The 21,820-nt window shown below is 40.3% G+C and overlaps 1 protein-coding gene across 4 annotated transcripts in view; it reads left to right on the plus strand.

The window, feature by feature from the left end:
* Positions 1-21,820, plus strand: part of cacna1c (calcium channel, voltage-dependent, L type, alpha 1C subunit) — a 235,836-nt gene that overhangs the window by 136,042 nt on the left and 77,974 nt on the right. For all 4 annotated transcript variants that reach the window (XM_053508748.1, XM_053508750.1, XM_053508747.1 and 1 more), the window contains exons 18-21: positions 10,436-10,487; positions 11,606-11,738; positions 21,476-21,605; positions 21,699-21,758. In XM_053508748.1, coding sequence (XP_053364723.1) covers positions 10,436-10,487; positions 11,606-11,738; positions 21,476-21,605; positions 21,699-21,758 — 375 coding nt within the window. The remainder of the gene's footprint in view (positions 1-10,435; positions 10,488-11,605; positions 11,739-21,475; positions 21,606-21,698; positions 21,759-21,820) is intronic.

Consider the following 21,820-nt stretch of genomic DNA (forward strand, 5'->3'; position numbering starts at 1 on the left):
TCAGCTCGGTTAGCCACATACAGATAGAACAGTTTGGTATAATCAGGTATACCTAAGGTAGGTGCTGTCTGCATTTCTTTTTTGATGGATTTAAAAGCTAACAATGCATCTGTGTTCCACTTTAAGTGAGCACTTAGATTTTGCACTCCTTCTTTCATGATCTCCCTCAGTGGAGCTGTTTTCACTGCATACTCCTCAATCCAGTCAGCACTGAAACCTGTTAAGCCTAGGAAGGTCATCAACTGTATAACTGTTTGTGGTAACGGTGCTTTACTTATGCCTTCTAACTGGGTAGGCGCTATGGCTATTGAACCATGAGAAATTTGCCGCCCTAAATATTCAACTTGGGGCTTGCAGTATTGCAACTTAGCTTTAGACACTTTATGACCTCCCTGTGCAAGCTTGTTGAGCACTTTAATGGAATCTCTATGGCATGCTTCTAAAGAGGATGAGCAGATTACGAGATCATCCATATATTGCAGAAGGTTACTCTCCATTATTAAATCTGATAAATCAGCTTTTAACACCTGATTAAAGATATTTGGCGAGTGTTTGAATCCTTGTGCCATCCTACAATATGTATATTGTTTACTCGCATAAGTAAACGCAAACAAATACCTACTCTCTTCCGCCACTGGAATACTGAAAAAAGCTGAACAAAGATCAATCACAGTAAAGTACTTGGCATCGGGAGGGACATTAGTCAGCAGTGTGTGTGGATTTGGAACATCAGCTGGGTAATCCTCAGTTATATTATTAATTGCACGCAAATCATGCACAAGACGCCATTTATTTGTACCTGGCTTGATCACAGGGAAAATTGGAGTATTACAACAACTCATTGTCTCTTCTAGCACAGATGCTTTTACAAGGCCTTCAATAGTGTTCTTTATGCTAGCTTCTGCCTCAGGTCGCAAAGGATATTGTCTTATCCTGGGCAGTTTTACATTTGGTTTAAGTTGTACTTGAATTGGGCTGGCTGACCTAATTAGACCTACATCTGTATCATGCCGAGACCATAATTCAGGTGGGACCTGACTCTCCATGTCCCTATACAATTCCTCCTCGGCAGTATCAACTACTTCAGATGCTGATGTCATTTGGGTTTGTGAGTTGCTGCTAATTACCACTTCCTGAGGAGTACCAATCAAGTTATTACTACACAAGATTTTCATATAGTTTTTATCTGCAGAATGAAAAATCAACGGGTTTATGGTTGATTCCCACTGGACCTCTTTAGCTTTTTTCATCATTGGTCCTAAGTCCTTTGAGCTGTAGTTTTTTCCTACATACAACGTCACATGAGGAACAGAATCAGTTACATTACCTTTTTACAAAATCACACTCATCTACACTGATAGCTGCTCCTTGCTGGCCTATGATGATGTACTGTGTGATTAACTCAACCTTGTTCTCCCTTGTCTCTTTCTGCCATGTCTGTTCTAAGTCAGTGTCCTTAGCTGGGTCATAAATCATTGTGCAGTGGAAAGCCGAACAAGGTAGCTGTGCTTCAGGAATTTGTGCTTCAATAAACTTTCCTCATTTATGGATGATTTGACTAATGTCTTTTTCCAGCTGTCCTACCCAATACACATTTGCTTGTGGCTCAATCATTACCATTTGATTTTTAATACCTTTCATGTCAACATACACACCTTCTGGGGAACACAATATTTGCAGTCCTAATTTACATAAAGCATTTCTTCCTAATAACTTTACTGGTGTCTGACTTGAAACTAATACAGGTAGGGTCACACTTTTGTTGTTAGTTTGTAGACGGACTGAAGCGGTCATAGGAATTAATTGCTTTTTTCCCGAGAATCCTACTGTCTTGGCAAATTTTCCAGACATGGGGAGATGTGAGGCGTGACTTAAGTTTAAGCATGTATAAACCGCTCCTGTATCAACTAACATGGGTGTACTTTTACCGTCTACCTCAATGTGTAACATGGGTTCTTGTTCTGCACTAGTTGTTAAAATAGGTAACTGATTCTCCCCTGTAGGATTCTCTGGGCACCCCTAATACCCCAGTTTTGGACCCCCTCATGGGTTTACTGGGCCTTGAACCTGATCTCGAGGAGGCTGTTGCCACCCCCTCCCACCGCACTCCTTTGGGCTTGGGGCCATGGATGGGAAAGGCAGTGTGATCGGTTATGTCCAGCTTGTCCACACCCTCAACATACGCCTGGGGGAAAGCTAGACTGAGGGTTCCTTTGTCCTCTCTGTTGTTGATTGGCTCTCCACTCCCTCGGCCCTGGCTTTTGAATGAAAACGTTAATGACAGGCGCAGGCATCTGGTTTGAGTTTGGAGAGAATGCGGCTGGTGCTGTCATCGCAGTAACTGCAGCTGGCTGGACTGTGGGTGATGGATTGCTTGGGGCCCTCATGGACATTTGCTCTGCTTCCTCTGTTCTTAGAGTAGCTTGGACTTTTCTCTTGTTTTTCTTTGTTAATTCTTCAAGCTGTAACTGAGCCAGTTTTCTTTGCAGTTCTTTTTCTTGAGCTTTCAACTTCTGCTCATTTTTTCTATACCGTTCAACAGCATGTGTGACGTGATCACAGAATTCTTTGTGTGATTTAGAAGTTAAGCCGACCACATCTTACAGTTTACTTTTCACTGGTTGAGGCATGGCATTTACTATGGTTTGTCTGAACAGCGTAGACAACAATGCATCTCCTTCTGAATCACTTTCAGTCTCTTGCTTCCATCTCTTTAGCTGCTTCTGGATGTACAGAGTTGGATTCTCTGTTTCTTCCAACTCTTCCCCCTTTAAAGCTTTTGGGTCCACTCTAGTTGGATATTCAGTATGCAAGGCTTGCCACACAGAAGGACGATAAGCATCAAACACAGTTCCATCCATATGGTATGTATCTATGGCCTCGCTCAGGTCAGAAGCCTGGAGGATCTCCTCCAATTTCCCTCCGCCTAAAATCTTTGCCAACAGAGCTTTCATGTCCCCCACCGACAAAAGCTTGCCTGAGGTCTCCTCTTCTAAGACCTTAATCCATTTCCCTGCACCCTCGTGAATGTTAGGGAGGCGGTTGACAAGCCCCTCGAGATTTTGAGTTGCCCATGGTACATATTGTCCCCGTGCACCTTTAATTAAAATTGGAAATTGTGGAGCCAGGTCCCTAAGTCTCCCAGTGTCCCTTCCCAGTTTCCAACTACCCATATTAACTGACAAATCCTCTTTACCCCCTTCCTCTCCACTGCACAAAGGCCCACACCCAGTCCTTAATGTTGTATCTACCTGTATCTGACTTTTTACTGGTGTTTTAGCACTCCTGTCTGTTCTCTCTCCACTTGCTTGCACCTCTTCCCATTCTTCTAACTTATCTTCCTTCCCATACAACCCTTTCACTCTCTGTAGATCTGCCCTTACTTCCTTGTAACAATCTAATGGTGTGCTTTCTTCTCTATCCGTTTTCCTATCCTGCCACTTTCTTGACTTCACACACGACTCTCTGTAGTCTCCGTCTAAATCTACATGACCTTCCATTTGCATCTCACCAGACACTTCCACCATGCCTTTAAGCATAGGGAATTGACCTTCAGTCTGCACATAGGGGGGAGGGGTGACTAACATTTCCCCTCCATTACTCTGGGCCTCACTTCCTGACTTTCTAGACTTTTTTCTAGCTTGCTTTTTCTGTTTTACCACTTCCTCCCCCTCCTTCTTAAACAACGCTAGGACCTCTCTCTCCTGCTGTCTTTTCGACTCTCTCTGTACACGCTTTTTCTCTCTTGATGCCGTTTTATAATTTCTGATCAAAACTTCCATCTCCGAACACAGTGTCACATCAAATGACCCTCCCTTCGGCCATTTAGTAATCAGATCTTTAGTCCGCTTTTGCCATTTATTAGAGACCTTAGTTATGAGATCTGCACACAAAGGATGTTTCAGCACTAATATCTCCTCTGGAGAGGCTGCCATTATGCTTTATAGCCTACGTCACCACAACTTAGTCGTACGTTAACTTGTGCCTATGCACTTATTTTAATGAATAAACTTTACTTACAACAACATCCAATATTGTATACTGCCAAAAATATCCACCTTCCTTAACAAGCTTAAAAATGATAATCACTTCTTAATGTACAATATTACCAAAAGTACAGTATTTTTTATACACAGTAAACACTTTTATCAATAACCGAGTAATGGCACAGTATTAATATAGGGTTCAAACACACTCACCATTTCACACTATTTATTTATTTATTTATTTATTCAGTCATAGGCTTAAGCATTCATACTTTGTCCCTCTTTTCCTGGAAAATAGGGCTTATTCTTTACATACTTGTCCCCTTTACTAATTGGGGCTCATTAATACACTCACACGTGTCCCTTTTATTGAGTAATGTTTATCTATTTAACTCTTTATTTAGTTATTAAACTAATAAGGGCTCATACACACACACGACTCCGGTCTGGCAACAAGCTGCCCCCCCTCTGAGGGTTGTACACACAATTCCCTCGGGAGGTCCAGGCCTGTTTACTCGACACGAAGCTTATGGTTTCACTCAACCAGCCTCTCTCTCTCAGACACACTCAGGCACACATAGAGCTCTCACACACTCAAACAGTAATAGACAGACACAATATCAATTAGACACAAACAATTGCAATTGCATTTAACTTTCTGGCACAAAATAGTGCTCCACATAGGAAAAAAGATATAAAATAAAAGCCACAAAAACTCATACAATACCTTTTTTGGGGTGGCTACACAATGCTTATGATGTACAACAGTACATTCCTCATAGGAAAAGATATCAATAAAAGCCACAAAACCTCATACAATACAAATTTTAAGGTGGCTACAAACTGCTTACGACACCAAAAATTGTTCCTCATACGAAAGGATATTCTTTTATTAATTGTTGCGTATCCTTACACAAACAATATTACTAATTCAAATTCAAAATTCAAATTCAAATTCAAATTTTTATTTGTCACATACACAAACATACACAGTACGAAATGTAGTGAAATGCATTATACGACTGCCATTGACCCTAAAAGAGAGTTAAATTTTACAAATAAGAAATAAATATGAATAAAAGAAATACGATAGAAATTAAATTACAAAATTAAATTAAACTAGGAAAAATAGAACTAAAAATAAAAATAGAAATGTGCTATGAAAAAATAGAACTAAAAATAAAAATAGAAATAGGATGTACAAAATAGAAATATACTGTGCAAATTGAAATATACTTTACGGTGTGTGCAAATATGCATGGAACAAAGTGTCTTAGTGCAGAGGTTATTAAAGTGTCTTTGTGCACTGGTCCAGGATGTAAACGTAAAACTGTAAAATGTAGTGTAGTTGTGAAGGTAGGTGTGCAAAGTTATTAAAGTGTCTTTGTGCAATGGTCCAGGATGTAACGTACGACATGTAGTGTATATATGAAGGAAGGTGAGCGTGTAATTGTCCATAGTGTTCATGGATGTAAGAAGATTGATAGATTTGACCAATTATGAAAATATTGTGTAGTTCTGCATAGTGGTGTGGTTGTGGTTGAGAGACCTTATCGCCTGCGGGAAGAAGCTCCTCCTCAGTCTCTCTGTGTTGGCCTTCAAGGAGCGGAATCGCTTCCCAGACCGCAACAGAGTAAACAGTCCGTTATTGGGGTGGCTGAGGTCCTTCACGATCTTCCTGGCCTTGGTCAAGCACCGCTTGTTGTAGATCGAGTGCAGGTCAGGGAGCTCGATGCGGATGATGCGCTCAGCTGATCGCACCACCCTCTGTAGAGCTCGTCTGTCCTGCATGGTGCTGTTCCCGAACCAGGTCGTGATATTTCCCGTCAGGATGCTCTCGATGGTGCAGGAGTAGAAATTCCTGAGCACCTTGGAGGGCAGTCTAAAGTCTCTCAAGCGTCTGAGGTGGTAGAGACGCTGCCGGGCCTTTTTTACCACGGTGTTGATGTGACAGGACCATGCCAGGTCCTGCGTGATGTGAACACCGAGGTATCTGAAGCTGTCCACTCTCTCCACTGGGCTACTGTTGATGACGGGGGTCTGGTAGTTTCTCACCTGCTTTGTACTAAAGTCCACTATCAGCTCCTTTGTCTTACTGACGTTCAGGAGGAGATTGTTTCTCTGGCACCAGTTCTCCAGATTTCCAACCTCCTCCAGGTAGGCCGTCTCATCATTGTTCGTGATCAGGCCCACCACAACAGTGTCGTCAGCAAACTTGATGATGGTGGTGGAGCTGGTAGTGGCCACGCAGTCGTGGGTGTACAGAGAGTACAGCAGGGGGCTCAGAACACAACCCTGGGGGGCTCCAGTGCTGAGAGTGAGAGGGGCTGAGACATGTCCGCCCATCCTTACTGCCTGTGGTCTGCCAGTTAGGAAGTTGGAGATCCACTGACACATAGATGAGCTGAGTCCCAGGTGCTCCAGCTTGGTGGTAAGTGTGGAGGGAATTATGGTATTAAATGCAGAACTGTAGTCGATGAAGAGCATTTTCACATAATTCCCCCTCCGAGTGTCCAGGTGAGTGAGAGATGTATGGAGGAGATGAGAGATTGCATCGTCCATGGAACGGTTTGGACGATAAGCGAACTGTAGTGGGTCGAGTGTGTCTGGTAGTGAAGAGATGAAGAAGTCTCTGACCAGGCGTTCAAAGCACTTCATCACTACTGAGGTGAGGGCTACAGGGCGATAGTCATTGAGTGAAGCAGGATGAGGTTTCTTTGGGACAGGAACAATGATGGACTCTTTGAAGCATGTGGGGATCACCGACTGAGATAAAGAGATGTTGAATATCTCAGTGAACACAGGTGCTAGCTGGTCTGCGCAGGCTCTGAGGAGACGGCCTGAGATGCCGTCTGGTCCTGCTGCTTTCCTGGTGTTCACTCTCTTGAAGGCTCTCCTCACGTCATGCTCGGTGATGATGAACGCGCTTCCGGTGCTGGCAGTGACTTCCTGTCTGCAGCCGTTAGCGCCGCTAGCATTAGCATCGCTAGCGTCCTTAGCTGCAGCCTCGAAGCGAGCATAGAAAGTGTTCAGCTCATCTGCCAGAGACACGTCTGCGTTTATCATACCGGATGTTGGTGCTTTATAATCCGTTATTGTTCTTAATCCCTGCCACAGGCTCCTAGAGTCACTCTGTTGGAGTTGTGACTCTAGTTTTCTCCCGTAGCGCTGCTTCGCCTCTTTCACCGCCTTCCGGACGCTGTATGACGCAGCCTTGTATGGTTCCATGTCCCCCGACGCGAGTCCCGTGTTGTAGGCAGCGGTGCGAGATCTCAGAGCATCGCGGATGGTTTTATCCACCCACGGCTTCTGGTTGGGAAACGTTTTAATAGTCTTTTTTTCTACGGTATCGTCCGCTAATTTCCCGATGAATCCCACAACCGCTTCCGTAAACACGCTGACGTCACCATCGGAGCTGTTTCTGAACATGTCCCAGTCTGCGTCATCGAGTGCGTCCTGTAATGCGGCCACCAATTGGTCCGTCCAGCGCGCGACCTCCCTCTGAACCGGAACTTCCTGTTTCAGCCTTTGTTTGTATTTTGGCATGAGGAAGATGGCGGCGTGGTCGGATTTACCAAACGGTGGACAAGATTGTGCCTTGTAGCCGTCCTTGACTGTTGTATAGCAGTGGTCCAGTGTCCTTTCGCCCCTGGTGGGGCAAGTGATGTGCTGATAAAAGTTTGGCGCTGCACGTTTGAGGTTGGCACTATTAAAGTCCCCCGCCACAATAAGCGCAGCGTCCCGGTGTTGTGTTTGTTGTTGTGTGAGTGCCTCATGCAGCTCGCATAAGGCAGTGTCCGTGTCCGCTTGTGGTGGAATATAAACGGCGCTGATTATGACCGATGTAAACTCCCGAGGAAGGTAAAAAGGACGACACATAATGGACAGTAGTTCCAGGTTTGGTGTGCAGGAGCGTGTGAGAGGAACAACGCTCGCGCTGTTGCACCAGCTGCTGTTCACCATTAAACACACGCCGCCTCCCCTTGACTTCCCCGAGTCCCGCGTCCTGTCCATGCGGTGAACCGAGAAGAACTCGGCCGGCTGGATGGCGTGGTCCGGCACCGCTGGGTTCAGCCATGTCTCGGTGAAGCAGAGGAGATTGCAGTCCCGAATGTCTCTCTGGAACTTTATCCTGGCCCTGAGGTCATCGAGCTTGTTTTCCAGTGACTGGACGTTGGCGAGCAGGATGCTAGGCAGAGGTGTGCGGTGTGCACGGGCTCTCAGCCTGTTCCTGACGCCGGCTCGTTTCCCTCGGGGCCGCCGCTTTGCGTCGCGTCCTTTGTTGTCCCTCAGGATCTCACTCGGCCAGCTCGGATCCGGAGTTAAAAACGTCGAATTGTGAGTACATTGTATACCAATAGAAACAAGAGTGTCTCTATCATAACTAATGTACCCCATGGTGGTAATTTTGCCGGTTTTAAAACGCTGTAAACTAACTTAAAGAACAAAAACAAAGAAAAGGTGGTCGGAGCAGTCGTGACGGCAGCCGACCTCACCGGCGCCATCTTGGAGAGATAATTAAGCGCAACTCCGTATTAACCTGCTTTCCCCTATTGCCATCCAATCAAGGCCCACTTGACAATGAGTACAAATTAATATCAAGACTATCTACCTTTTTACATTGCCCTCTTAGCAACTTAAATAGACACTCAAATGCGCTCTCTCATACCACCTGTTATTGCTGCCATCAATCAATGCCCTCTTAACAACAAAACAGACAAATGCTATGCTTATTTTATCAATTTACTATCAGTACAACAGTTAGTAAGCTGATGCATGCATTTCTTTCTGGAACCAAAGCCCATGTAGAGACTACTTAATTTGGAGAGGTCTTTATCAGGTGTCCTTACCACCACGGGTTATCCCAGCAAACAACACAAACTAAGTATATAAGCAAAAGTTGCTTACCTTTTTTAGGTAGCCACCTGTTTGTGCTGCCCGCCAAGGATGCCCACGGTGATCAGCCACACCTTTGCCCCTTCACCACCCTTGCTCGCAGCGCCAAGATGTCGTGGAAATTGATTGAAGACCCAGGCTTTGGTTTTAGAAGATCACAACCTTTATTTATCATGCAATAACGGCCGGGGGAGACTGCAGAATCGCAACACTGTCCCGTCGGCTCCCCACTTATATAGTCAACCAGGACAAAAGAATTCATTCTACATGCATCGCTGTCATCCTAAACATCTGGGGTTCATCAAGCTCCCCCAGTCTAGGGGGCCTCAATGTATATATCAGATTATATGAAAGCAGAATCTCAGGCCTATACGTGCAGCTTCGCACGCACATTTCTGAGTACTTTCATATGGGCTACCATTTATTCCTTAAAAGTAAGTAAAGTTACATAAAATCAAATAAAATTTACTTCCATATGAACCAAAGCCAGGTCCAAAAACCAGAAGATCTACAATGCAGACAATATCCAAATTAAAAGGCAAAAATGTGATATGATGAAAACGGGTAAAGTCAAAAACACAATAATTCTGATGTTTGAAAAACAGGGGCATACTCCAGCTATAAATAAAGTTTGTAGCAATCTTTACATGCTGGTGCATGATTGACACATTTTTTGCAGGTGTGTTGGCAATGAACTTGGGGTATTTGTCCGATGGTCAATGTGAAAGGCAGGAGCAGATGACTGAAATGGAGTGAATTTCTTAGGTCGACTGGGGTGCCATTATTGGTGGCTCATCAGTGACATGATTAGAAGTATTTTAGTATCAGTTTTTTTTAAGAATTTAAGAATGCTACTGGCCTATAGTCATTGGGGAGGGTAGGGTAGTTTGTACTTGGGTAAGTGACCTACCCAATTAGTTAGTGTCTGTGAAGATTCTCAGTCATCCAGATGAGGTTATCTAAAAGTTGAGTCATGTCAACTGGACTTCTTTCTTCTTAGCTAGATGTGTCCAGTCTGGAGTGTCCAGGTGACATGACTTAACTTCCAGTTAGTTCTAATGAGAAGAATCAGACATGATAAATTAAGGCACACATTTTGTTTGTTTCCTTGTCCCTAGTGGAGCTAAACAGCCTTCTGCAGACAAACACACCTCAAATTTTCCACATCCGTTACTAAGTTTTTTGTTTGTTTGTTCGTTTTGGTCAAAAATTACAAAAAATTTATATCTGTTGTGTTTTCTGTTGCTGTTGTCACCTGAGATCAGTTGCTTATTTAAGAAATTAGAGAGGAATACACAATTTAACAAATCAATATTACTTTACAATACTTAAAGAGGAATATTTGAAGACTGAAATTCAAACAAAATATCGATGAGCATTGTTAAAAGTGATATACAACTGAATTGAATTCACTTGAGTTACTTCATTTTCAGCTAATTAAACTATTGTAAGCTAATGATTCCCCATTCAAATATGCAGCTGTGCTTCTGTTTTTTAGGTTTATTTTTTGTCTTTCCATACCAGCTGTCATGAAATGTGACTTTAATTTGCAGGTCAACATTGATGACAATGATGAGAATCCATATCCAGTAAATGACTTCCCAGGTATAACACCACCTGTTTTAATGTACAGTATGTAATATTTAAGTTGTTAATTGACAATGAAGGCATTAATGATCCACTATAGTTTCTCTATTCTGGCAATACAAAGAACATTTGTTTAAATAACTGCACCTCCTTTAAACTATTATATAATAGTTGTACTATTTGAATTTTTTCCTTTGTGAAAACAGGTTTTTCTTAGTTGCACTATAAACCAACAGACTAGTTTCCATTCAGGATTATTACTTTAATCTCCCTTTTTCTAGCTGTGATTGGGTGTTGAATTAACATTTAAAGAGTTAATATGAGTCTAAAAACACAGATCAGCCATAACATTAAAAAACACAGAACATTTACATATTAACACTAATGATGAAGTATACACCAGTAAATTGGTGACAGGATCATGGGCAAACAAGGCCCATGGTTCATTTAAATGTTTGTTGAAGTTAAGCTAAAAGTTAGCATGAAAATGACTAGCAGAAGTTATAGCTATGGTTATAGTGAATGTAAGACAAAACAGCTGTGTGTCCAATAAAAAAAAAAAAAAAAAAAACATTTGTTAGAAAAAATGCTTAGGCATAGAGAGCATAAACATCTGAGTTTGGAGCTATGACAGAAGGTCATGTGGTCTGATAAGGCCATATTGACCCTATTCCAGAGCGATGGGTGCATTAAGGTAAGAAGCTCATGAAGAGATAACATGAAAGTGCTAGGCAATACTGTCATACTGTATGAATTAAAAAGAGTTGGATATAATTTGGCTTTTACTTATGATAGTAAATGGTCTCCAGCATTCTAGCTAATTTAGACAATTTTCCCACATCAAAGTAATATAAGTAAACCTAAAATATATCTGAACCATTAAAACTTTAATAATAATAATAATAATAATAATAATACATTTTATTTGATGGCTCCTTTCAAGACACCCAAGGACATCTTACAGTAGAAACACATGCAATAAAACACCAATACATAAAAATTAGGGAGAAAAAAAAAAAAAAAAAAAAAAATAATAATAATAATAAAATTACAACGAATAAGCAGATTTGAAGAGGTAAGTTTTAAGGTGTGATTTAAAAATGTTAATCATCCATGTTCTTTGTCTCACGACTTAGGAGAAGATGAGGACGAAGAGCCAGACATGCCAGTGGGTCCAAGGCCAAGGCCTCTTTCAGATATCCACCTAAAGGAGAAAGCAGTTCCTATGCCTGAAGCCAGAGCCTTCTTCATCTTCAGTCATACAAACAAGTAAAAGTCTTTGCCTGTACTAACACAATGACCATACACCACAAGATAAATGTTTAGCCATGACTTTAAATAATAAACATGATAACTGCATAAAAATGTAACATGTAGCAAAATTTGCATTTACATTTTCACAAAATTCTCACATCTTAGTATGTTGATTCGTTGTGTGTTCGTTTGCTTTGCACAAAAAAAGTATATTTATTTTTTTTAACCCTTAACTCTCTGCCATATTCATGATATTGAAATTAGCATCCAGATAGCAATGCTTCAACAATCAAATAGAATATCATAGGAACCACCTAGCAATAGAAATGGCATAGGTTACCATAGCAACATCATAGGAAACTGCAAACAACCACCTACAGATGTGGCCATTAAGAATCCTTATTTTTCCTGGGAGATGCTGCAATTTGGCGCATGGCGTGCCGTGACTTGCCGCAAGCAACATTCGGGAATTTAAATAAATGTGTTGTGCTTTACAGAATATCCGCCAGATGGTGCATGGAAGGACTTTATCTAAAAGCCAGACCAAGTACAACGTAGAATTGTGTATAATTAGTTAGCCTAAAACAAAACTTTTTTTCAATGCTGAAGCAAACATGAATTTTATTTTGTTTTACAATAGATCTTTCGTAATGAATGTGTGTATATATGCTTCATATTATTTTCATAATGACGAATAACGACCAAATTCGTGCTTTACAATTTCTATTAAGTTTCTTATATAGTTTTTGTAATAAGGACAAAACAATGAAAGACATGACAATGCCTCGGTTTAAATGGTCTTAAAATTTACTTAATTTCCTGATAGTAGGCTATCTGATAGTGTTAACTATGCAATTGTCCTGATTCGTGACTATGCCAACATATATTTTTTTAAAACATAAAAATGTGTCAACATTGAGCACAATCAAAAGACATAAATAAACAAATATATATATATATATATATATATATATATATATATAGTAAATATTCTTATATGAACACGAAGTGCTTCGTGCTTTTTTAATAATAATAATCATTATCATGTTTTTTTGCTGTTTGTGTCCAGTATTAAATATTTATTTTATCCATTATTTGCCCATGGCTGGAAATAATAGCTTGAATGTTCTTGTGAATTTATGACTAAAATAAAGCTGTTCCTTGTTGTGCGAAAACCCTTTCACTTTTTATAAAAGGCAACGTTTTTTTTTAAAAGGTTAATAAACGTATTCGAATTATCGATAAAAATGCAGACATTCTCGGCCCAAAATGCAACAAACACAAATACATGTATATAGGCTACTCGGGTTGTATATACAACGTGACCGTGCGCTCAGTTACTGTAATCCCTCTTCTCACCTTTCATGTGTGTGGAGTTATTAAACCGGTTTTGCATTTCATATACGCAGGGATGTATGCACGGAGAGTTTGTGTGTGTTTGTGCGCGCGTCTCATATGTGACATTTATATGAAATGCAATTCTTGATAATTGTTGATAAGTGTATGTTGATAAGTTGATAAGTGCATGTTGTCAAAGTATTTGTGGACATATAATTAGGAGAAAAATGTAAATTAAGGTTGTTTTAAAACATAATGCAGTAACTATTCATTTGAACACGGTAAAGGTCTTAATGTTCTGTACATTCCTTTATTTATCCTTTCTGTTTGTGTTTCGGTTTCACTGTTTTCTATATACATAAAACGTATAGACAACAGTATTCCGAAAGTGTTATTAAATAAGGAAAATACACAGTTTTGTTTCAATACAGTTTTATTTAATATAAAATATAGCAGAGAGTATATGGCAAATGAACACTAAAGATCTTTGCAAAAGTAAGTATCTTAGATCTAAGAAACTAGATGGCGCCGGTGTGTGTGGCTTGCCGTTTTCTGCTGACATTGATTTTGGATTATTATTATTGTTTTTGTAACTTGTCTCTCAAAAAGTTAACTCTCTGTTGGTGGATGATCGCCAAACACTCTTGAACCTTTGGCCTGCTGTGGAAAATTTTACATGGTTTAAGAATAATGAGCAAAATCACTTGCCCCCACTCTTTACAGCGGTCGTCAAGTGATGCTTAAGGCCTGTTTGGCGTGTTTTCCTGAGATCTATGGAACTGATCAGTACCGTATTATGTCTCGGGATTTCACGGACGCGGTACCCTGGCTGGTACCTGTGGTTGGCTTGGGTGAATTTTCTCTGTTGCATTGTAGCGCGCCGCATTTTCGCCGGCTGCCAGCTTTGTCGGGCACCCTGGCCTTATTTTAACCCGCCCTCGACTCTAAACAGGATGACCAAGATGGGCCTGGTAAATGTGAGGTCACTAACCAACAAAAACTCCTTGAGAATGAAAGTTATCATCTCACGTGGTTTGGACTTTCTTTTTATTACCGAGACATGGCTGAGTGTTGGTGAGTACAGTGCTTTCTCTGAACTTCTCCCCTTATCTTATCTAAACTCCCCGAGGACATCGGGTCAAGGAGGAGAAATCGCAGTGGTCTATAGAGACAACTTCTATTGTAAGCAGCTGTCGTTACGGACTTTTTCCAGCTTTGAGCTGAACTTATTTGAGCTTGGCCGCTCTCACACAGTGGTGTGTGGAGTGATTTATCGTCTACCTAAGTATAATAAGGACTTTCTTATTGACTTGTCAGATTTTTTGGCTGAAATGATGCCGAAATATGATCGTGTCCTTATTGTGGGTGATTTTAATGTTCATTTCGGTTGCCCTGAGAATCTGTTGGCCAAATATTTTAAAGTTTAATTGATTCATTTGGTTTTGTGCAGTCAGTGTCGGGGCCCCACACAGGAGCAGGGACACACCCTTGATCTTGTTTTATCTCATGGATTATGTATTTCTAACATTGAAGTCTGTGATGCATTTTTTTCTGATCATATGCCTGTTTTGTTTAACTCTGTTCTACCAAATAATGATGTTAAACCCTGTTTGCGTGCACAGCGCTGTCGCGTGTTTAACTCCTCCACCGCTGCTCAGTTCTCTGATGTGTTTAACCAGAGCTGTGATGATGACATCTCGGAGTACACTTCTGTTGTTGGCTTCAACACTGAGGCATTAGCATCCTGGTTCCATTCCACCTGTAAGGCTGCTTTGGACTTGGTGGCGCCATTAAAAATTAGACGCCCCAAAGTTAAATCCGAACCCTGGTTAAACGACGAGACTCGTGCTGTCAGACGTGACTGTCGAAAAGTGGAACGCAAATGAAAAAAGGACAAATTGCAAGTGTCTTTTAGTTTGTTGAGAGATAGTTGGCGTCTTTATCAGAAAACTGTAAAAGCTGAATTCCTCCACATCTTTTCAAAGAGTTGGCTCCCATCCTAGGTCCTGTAGTTTTAAATATTATAAATAGCAGCTTGGGTTCTGGGGTGGTACCCATACATTTTAAAAATGCAGTTGTGCAGTCTTTGTTAAAAAAACCTAATCTTGATCTGTCTGTGTTGTCTAATTACAAACCAATCTCTAAGCTACCATTTCTGTCTAAGATTCTGGAGAAGGTAGTTTACACACAACTAATAAGTTATCTTGGTGAGCAAGTTTTTCAGTCTGGTTTCAAGGCTCTTCACAGTACTAAAACATCTCTGTTAAGAGTCTTAAATAATATTTATTGTATTACTGATTCTGGTAACTGTGTGATTCTTCTGCTGCTTGATTTAACAGCTGCCTTTGATACAGTAGACCATGACATTCTTCTGTCACGCTTAGAACACTGGGTGGGAATTAGGGGGAGAGCTCTAGACTGGTTTAGGTCCTATCTTATTGATAGAACTTTTTCTGTTAGCCTTGGAGATCTTGAGTCATCATCAGCTCCTCTTACATATGGGGTCCCACAGGGGTCTATCCTTGGACCCCTTCTTTTCTCGTTATATTTGTTGCCGCTCGGCTATATCCTGAGAAATCATGGCATCTCCTTTCACTGCTATGCAGATGACAGTCAAATTTATTTCCTGGTGAAACAGAAGGAAGGCTACTTTGTCAAAGCGTTATTAACATGTGTAGACGATATTAAGGCATGGTTAGCCCAAAATCTTTTGGTTTTGGTATTTGGTCCTGGTGCCAGGGGTAAAATTCCACCTCTGGATTTAGGAGGTTTGGAGCAGTATGTTAAACCTACAGCGTCGAATCTAGGGGTTATTTTTGATCATGGCCTTAAATTTGACAAACAGATTAGTGCTGTGGTTCAGTCCAGTTTCTTTCAGTTAAGGCAACTGGCAAAACTTAAACCTGTTTTGTCCTTTAGGCTGTTCAAAATAGCCATCCACGCCTTCATCACCACTCGGGTTGATTATTGTAATGCTCTGTATCTTGGGGTTTCTCAGACAGCATTACATCGGCTACAGCTGATCCAAAACTCTGCTGCTCGACTATTAACGTCTACGCGTAAAAGAGAACATATCTCTCCAGTTCTGGCTTCTCTTCATTGGCTCCCGGTACAGTACCGAATTAATTTTAAAATTCTCTTGGTCACGTTTAAATGTTTACATCGCCTTGCCCCTTCCTACCTCTCAGAACTGCTCCGGCCCTATGCCCCACCCCGGTCTCTCAAATCATCAGATAAACGTTTGCTGATGGTACCCAAAATCAAATGCAAGTTCAGGGGTGATCGGGCGTTCTCAGTGGCGGCTTCCAAATTATGGAATGATTTACCATTGACTATTCGTGAGGCCACATCATTGAGGATGTTTAAGTCCCTATCTTAAAACTCACATGTTTTCCCTGGCATTTAAACCAACATGACATGTTGATTTTACATATTGTTTTACAATTTATTACAAAAAATATTTTAATTTTGTATTATTTTATTTTATTTTTATTCATTTTATTATTATTATTATTATTATTCGTTATTTTATTAGATTACAATGTTATTTTATTATTTATTATGTGAAGCACTTTGGGGCATTCATGTTGTTAAAGTGCTATACAAATAAAGTTGAGTTGAGTTGAGAGTTGAGTAAGAGTAGTATGCTTTAAAAAAAATAAAGGAAAATTCGATCCTTTCTTTTTAAGAAGTTCATTAATTCTTTCTCTGATTTGCTTTTTGTGGCGGGCTGTGGGGTGGAATTTCCTAGCATCAGCATCAGAAATTGCTTGACGCAAATTGGGGACAGTGCGTTTTTCCCCTGGAACCATCATTTAAACTCCTCAATTCTGTGAATTCCCTCATCAGCGAAACCCGTTTGATAACTTCACACCTATCATAAATGAAAGGTGAGAAGAGGGATTACAGTAACTGGGGGGGTTCTGTGGGTGTCACCTTGCGTTGTATTCAGCGAATAGAATAAAACAAAATTATGTTTGCTTCAGCATTGGAAACAATAGTGTATTAGGCTAACTTTATTAAAGATTATACACTTTTGTATTCTTTGTTGTAATTCATCTTTTTGCACACACGCACAGGCATCGGTAAATTTGAAAAGAAAATAATATTGGTAGGAATGTTATTTTTCATATAACTTAAACGGCTGAATGAAGTTAAATATACACAATAAATTAATAATTGCGTTCGTTTTACATTTGAGCACTCATGTGTAAATAGCTTATTCATTGTATATACTACCATATTACCTTATACTGTTTTATTCATATTTTACAACATTACATGCAGTTTGTAATTTACTTGCAATTGTACTTTTAAAATGTAACCCACGTATCTACAGTATAGTCATATTTAACCACTTCAGTAGTGAATGAGAAATTTGGTCGGTCTTTTGGATAAAGTCCTTATTTGATAAAATGTTATTATTTAATTAATTATCTTATCATAAATATGATTCTGATTCTCTATATTTTTGTCGAGTATAGTCTTTTAGAGCATGCATTGTGTCAGAAGATTCTGCGGAATCTCTTCTCACCCTTCATTCACGATAGGTGTGAACTTATTAAACTGTGTACGCTGTTGGCAAATACTGTGTGTGTGTGGGGGAGGGGGGGTCGTGGTTAGATGAATTAACAAGACAGAGCAGACATCTCTGCCGGAATTTTATTTCCCTAGGAAAACATGAAATAGATTTAAAAAATGCCTGCATTGTTATTGATAAATCGCACGCGTTTATCATCCTTTTGATCAAACGCTGCCTTTTGTTAAGTGAAAGTGCGAGCTGTCTTTTTTTAGGCCTAAATATTTATTTTTATTTATGGCCAGGTGTATTACACAGTAAAGACCTGTTGTTCAGTTGTTCCCTGCATGGTGTATCTGCATGAAGAGATTGTGTGTGTGTGTGTGTGTGTGTGTGTGTGTGTGTGTGTGTGTGTGTGTGTGTGCGCGTGTGTGTGTGTATGCACGGAAAGTTTGTGTGTGTCCGCGTGCATCTCATACTGTAGGTGTATATGCATGAAGAGTTTGTGTGTGTTTGTGAAGTTATCTTCTCCTTTAAATTCTATTTAATTCAATTTTATTTGTATAGTGCTTTTAACAATTGTCATTGTCGCAAAGCAGCTTTACACAATCAAAAGAATTATTTAAGTTTGTATGGAATGTGAATGTGTATGAATCAAAATGGTCAGATTGTCCACAGTGGCAAGGAACCAGACTCAACACGGAACCCATCCTTATTTGGGTGAAACAGAAAGCAGGAAATGATCTGCATTTATACAGTGTGTTAGGTGGCAGGCAGTTCAGCTATAATAGTCTATGTTAATTGATGTAAACATGGAGTCCAGGTAGTTATTGAAGACTCAGGTAGACTTGTAGGAAGGTTCAGTCCTGAACTATCGAACTGTCAAGTCCTCAGAGAAACAGCTGCCAACACCAGTCGAGGCCAGAACCATTTTCTAGGTAGAGAGAACCATCCTCAGACACCAAACGCATACCAACAGCCCGTGCTATCGGCCGTTCTATGGATCTCTGGATTTAGGTCCTCCTCTGTGGTCATGCAGGAGTTGGTGTGTGTCAGCTGTTCCCGCGGGGATTAAACACGTCAGCAGTTGCGTGTACGCGGGACTGAATCCTCGGCCACAACCGCGTCACCATTAAAGGGACGTCGCTCACGGAGGACATCAGGCATGGAGCAGAAGGTTCACCATAAGTCTACCACAATCCATACAATACAACATATACACCTCGCCGGGCTTTGCACAAATAAAATAAATAGCCAAACGTACCCGCATGCATTGTGGATACAGATGTCCCGCACTCGCGTTTACTCAACATACATCGCTTTTAGCGTTAGCATTAGCTTTAAGCTTTTAAGCTCTGGCTGACAAAATGGCTGCTGTTACCTAGTCCTAGCCTCTCTTCTTCTTTTATTAAAATTGCCTGGGCACGGGCCACATTGCTAATTTAAAACACGGAAGGATTGACCGATTTCTCAATTCTGTGGGTAGTGGTGCATGGCCATTCTTAGTTGTGGAGCGATTTGTCTGGTTAATTCCAATAATGAACAAGACTCCGGCATGCTAAATAGTTACGCGGCCCCTCACTTCTTAGAGGGACAAGTGGCGTTCAGCCACGCAAGATGTCTGGGGATATTGTAAGAACTGCATCACTTGTCAGAAGTACAAACCTCGTATTAGTAAGCTGGCAGGTTTACTTCCCTGAAAAAGCGGGAACGAGATGCTGCATAAAAACACTATGAGAACATCTCTTCGTTCAACCGGTTGTGAAGCATGTGTGTTAAACACATAAAATTTTGGCTTATATAACCTTGTTCAGGTGGTCAATTTTGTGGTGGCATGCGACATTCGCAGAAGGTGCGAACATGACAACCAACCTCCCGCTGGCCTTCTCAGACCCTTAACTGTTTCACATCTCCCTGGACTTTGTCACAGGCCTACTTGTGTCAGATAGAAACACCTGAGTCATGATAATTATAGACAGTTTCTCTAGGGACATACACTTCATTTCACTTCCCAAGCTTCCCTCCACCAAGGAAACAGCAGAGCTGCTGATCCTTTAAATCTTTCAACTTCATGGTCTCACCTGCGACATTGTTTTATAATGTTCTAATTGATACACTTGCTTTCACATCCACAACTATATCTTTGCCTAGCAATCTAAGTTTATTTCTCAGCTGACTGAAATCATGGCCTTTGAACTCTCACTTCTGCGTTTTCCACTATTACTCTGCCTAGTGGTCAGATTTATTTTCCTCGTTGATTAAAATCATGGTCCTTTGAACTCTCTCTGTCATGTCTTCGACTACAGTACAATTTTGCCTCATGATTTAGATCTATTGCTTCTCTGTCTGGATTTATGTCTCAAACTCTTGTTTCAGTTATTTATATCATACAACCTACTACTTAACTGCATACCTCAGAGCTGGTCCGGACAGGAACACAATGGCTTCTACACACAGTGTGTACCTCGAAGTAGGAAAATTAGTGAATGATATTGCTCACAATTCATGCATGTTACATTCATGCATTAAATTATAATTTTTAAGTATATACAATACAATAGTGCAATACGGTGTTCATACAATGTCTAAATTGCATTACAGTTTGCTTTTACAGAAAAGATCTCAGATTTTAAGAAATCAGAACTTCATTAAGAAGGTGTTACCTTATGTATGTTTCACTAAGTGACATTTTGTAACATTTTGTGTGTGTCATGAATAGGGATTGTTTATTTGTTTATCTTTTAAATATAGTTATTTTGTAAATGTAACCAGGGGTTGTAATGTCTCACTTAAAGCAGGGCAGTGGTTTTACTTCTTAAATAAGTCAAAAAGCAACATTTTTAAAACAATGGTCAGTCATTAGTATTTAAAATGTATTGTATGTTAATATAATGAGACCAGATCAAACCTTTTAGTTGTTAGGCTTAAAATGAGAGAGGAATAGCTTGCAGTGTTCGATATGCTGCAATACACTTACCAGCTGGCTCCAACACATACATACACATAGCAGGCATGATGGCAGTGTCTGATGTTCTCTCTGGTTTATTCACTCAAAAGAGCTATTTAAGACCTTGAATGAATAAAACTACATACATTTCATGTCCATCTGTTACTACATCAAAAGAGAATTAGGACAACTGGCACTAAGCCATCGGAAGAAAGGGAGAGAGAGAGAGAGAGAGAGAGAGCATGGGTGATATCACAGTCTATGAGAACTGTCAGAAAACCTTAAAACATGTATGAAATCGAGAACAAGGGCTTTATGAACTATAATCTTTGTTAAACAGCTATTAACGCACCTCTACTTATAAGCTGCAAATTCCATTTTGCTAAAGTAAATGCCCACAATTGAAAAAAAAAGTTTATTGTTTATTCCATAGGAGTATGTACTCTATGTATTGTTATGACCTGTCTTCAGGTCATTACAATATTTATGTAGACCAGGGGTCTCCAAATCCAGTCCTGGAAGGCCAGTGTCCAACACCGTTTGGTGATTTTTCTTCTCAAACATAGCTGATTTAACTAATCTGTTAATTACTAGGTTCAGTGGGTGTGTTAAGGTGTTGGTGAATTACAAACTGTGCTGGTCACTGGCCCTCAAGGTCTGGATTTGGAGACCTCTGATGCAGACTAACATGAATGATAATGTCTCGCTGAACCTCCCAGTTCTATTTATTTATTTATTAAACTAGCTAATTTTCTTTGTGCTGTTTTAGGTTAATTAACTTCTGATTTAAATGTCCCTAAATTCCCATATGATTTTGCACTAACAAGAATGTGTAGGATTGCCATGCAAGAAAGTAACTTACTCATTTATCCATCATCTGCACAGTAAAATTTTCTCCACGTGAGAATGAATCAGTGAGCACGGATACCTTCTTCTTTACCTTCTTAGGTTTCGAGTTTTGTGTCATAGGATTGTCAACCACAACATCTTCACCAATCTTATTCTGTTCTTCATTCTGCTGAGTAGTATCTCTCTGGCTGCAGAGGACCCAGTAAAAAGTGACTCATTCAGGAATCAGGTACATGGACACTTATACATGTCTAGGCTCATGCATGCATTCTCTTTCTAAAGAAACCAAAAATGTGTGCTTTTATCTGTTTTACACTTACAGATTCTAGGTTATGCAGATCATGTTTTCACGGGTCTCTTCACCATAGAGATTATATTAAAGGTAAAATTAGTTTACTACACTGTCTTTATTTTAATTTTGTATATTCAATAAACATTTGGTTG

Source organism: Clarias gariepinus, chromosome 12 (genome assembly GCF_024256425.1).
Source record: "Clarias gariepinus isolate MV-2021 ecotype Netherlands chromosome 12, CGAR_prim_01v2, whole genome shotgun sequence".
NCBI lineage: Eukaryota > Metazoa > Chordata > Actinopteri > Siluriformes > Clariidae > Clarias > Clarias gariepinus.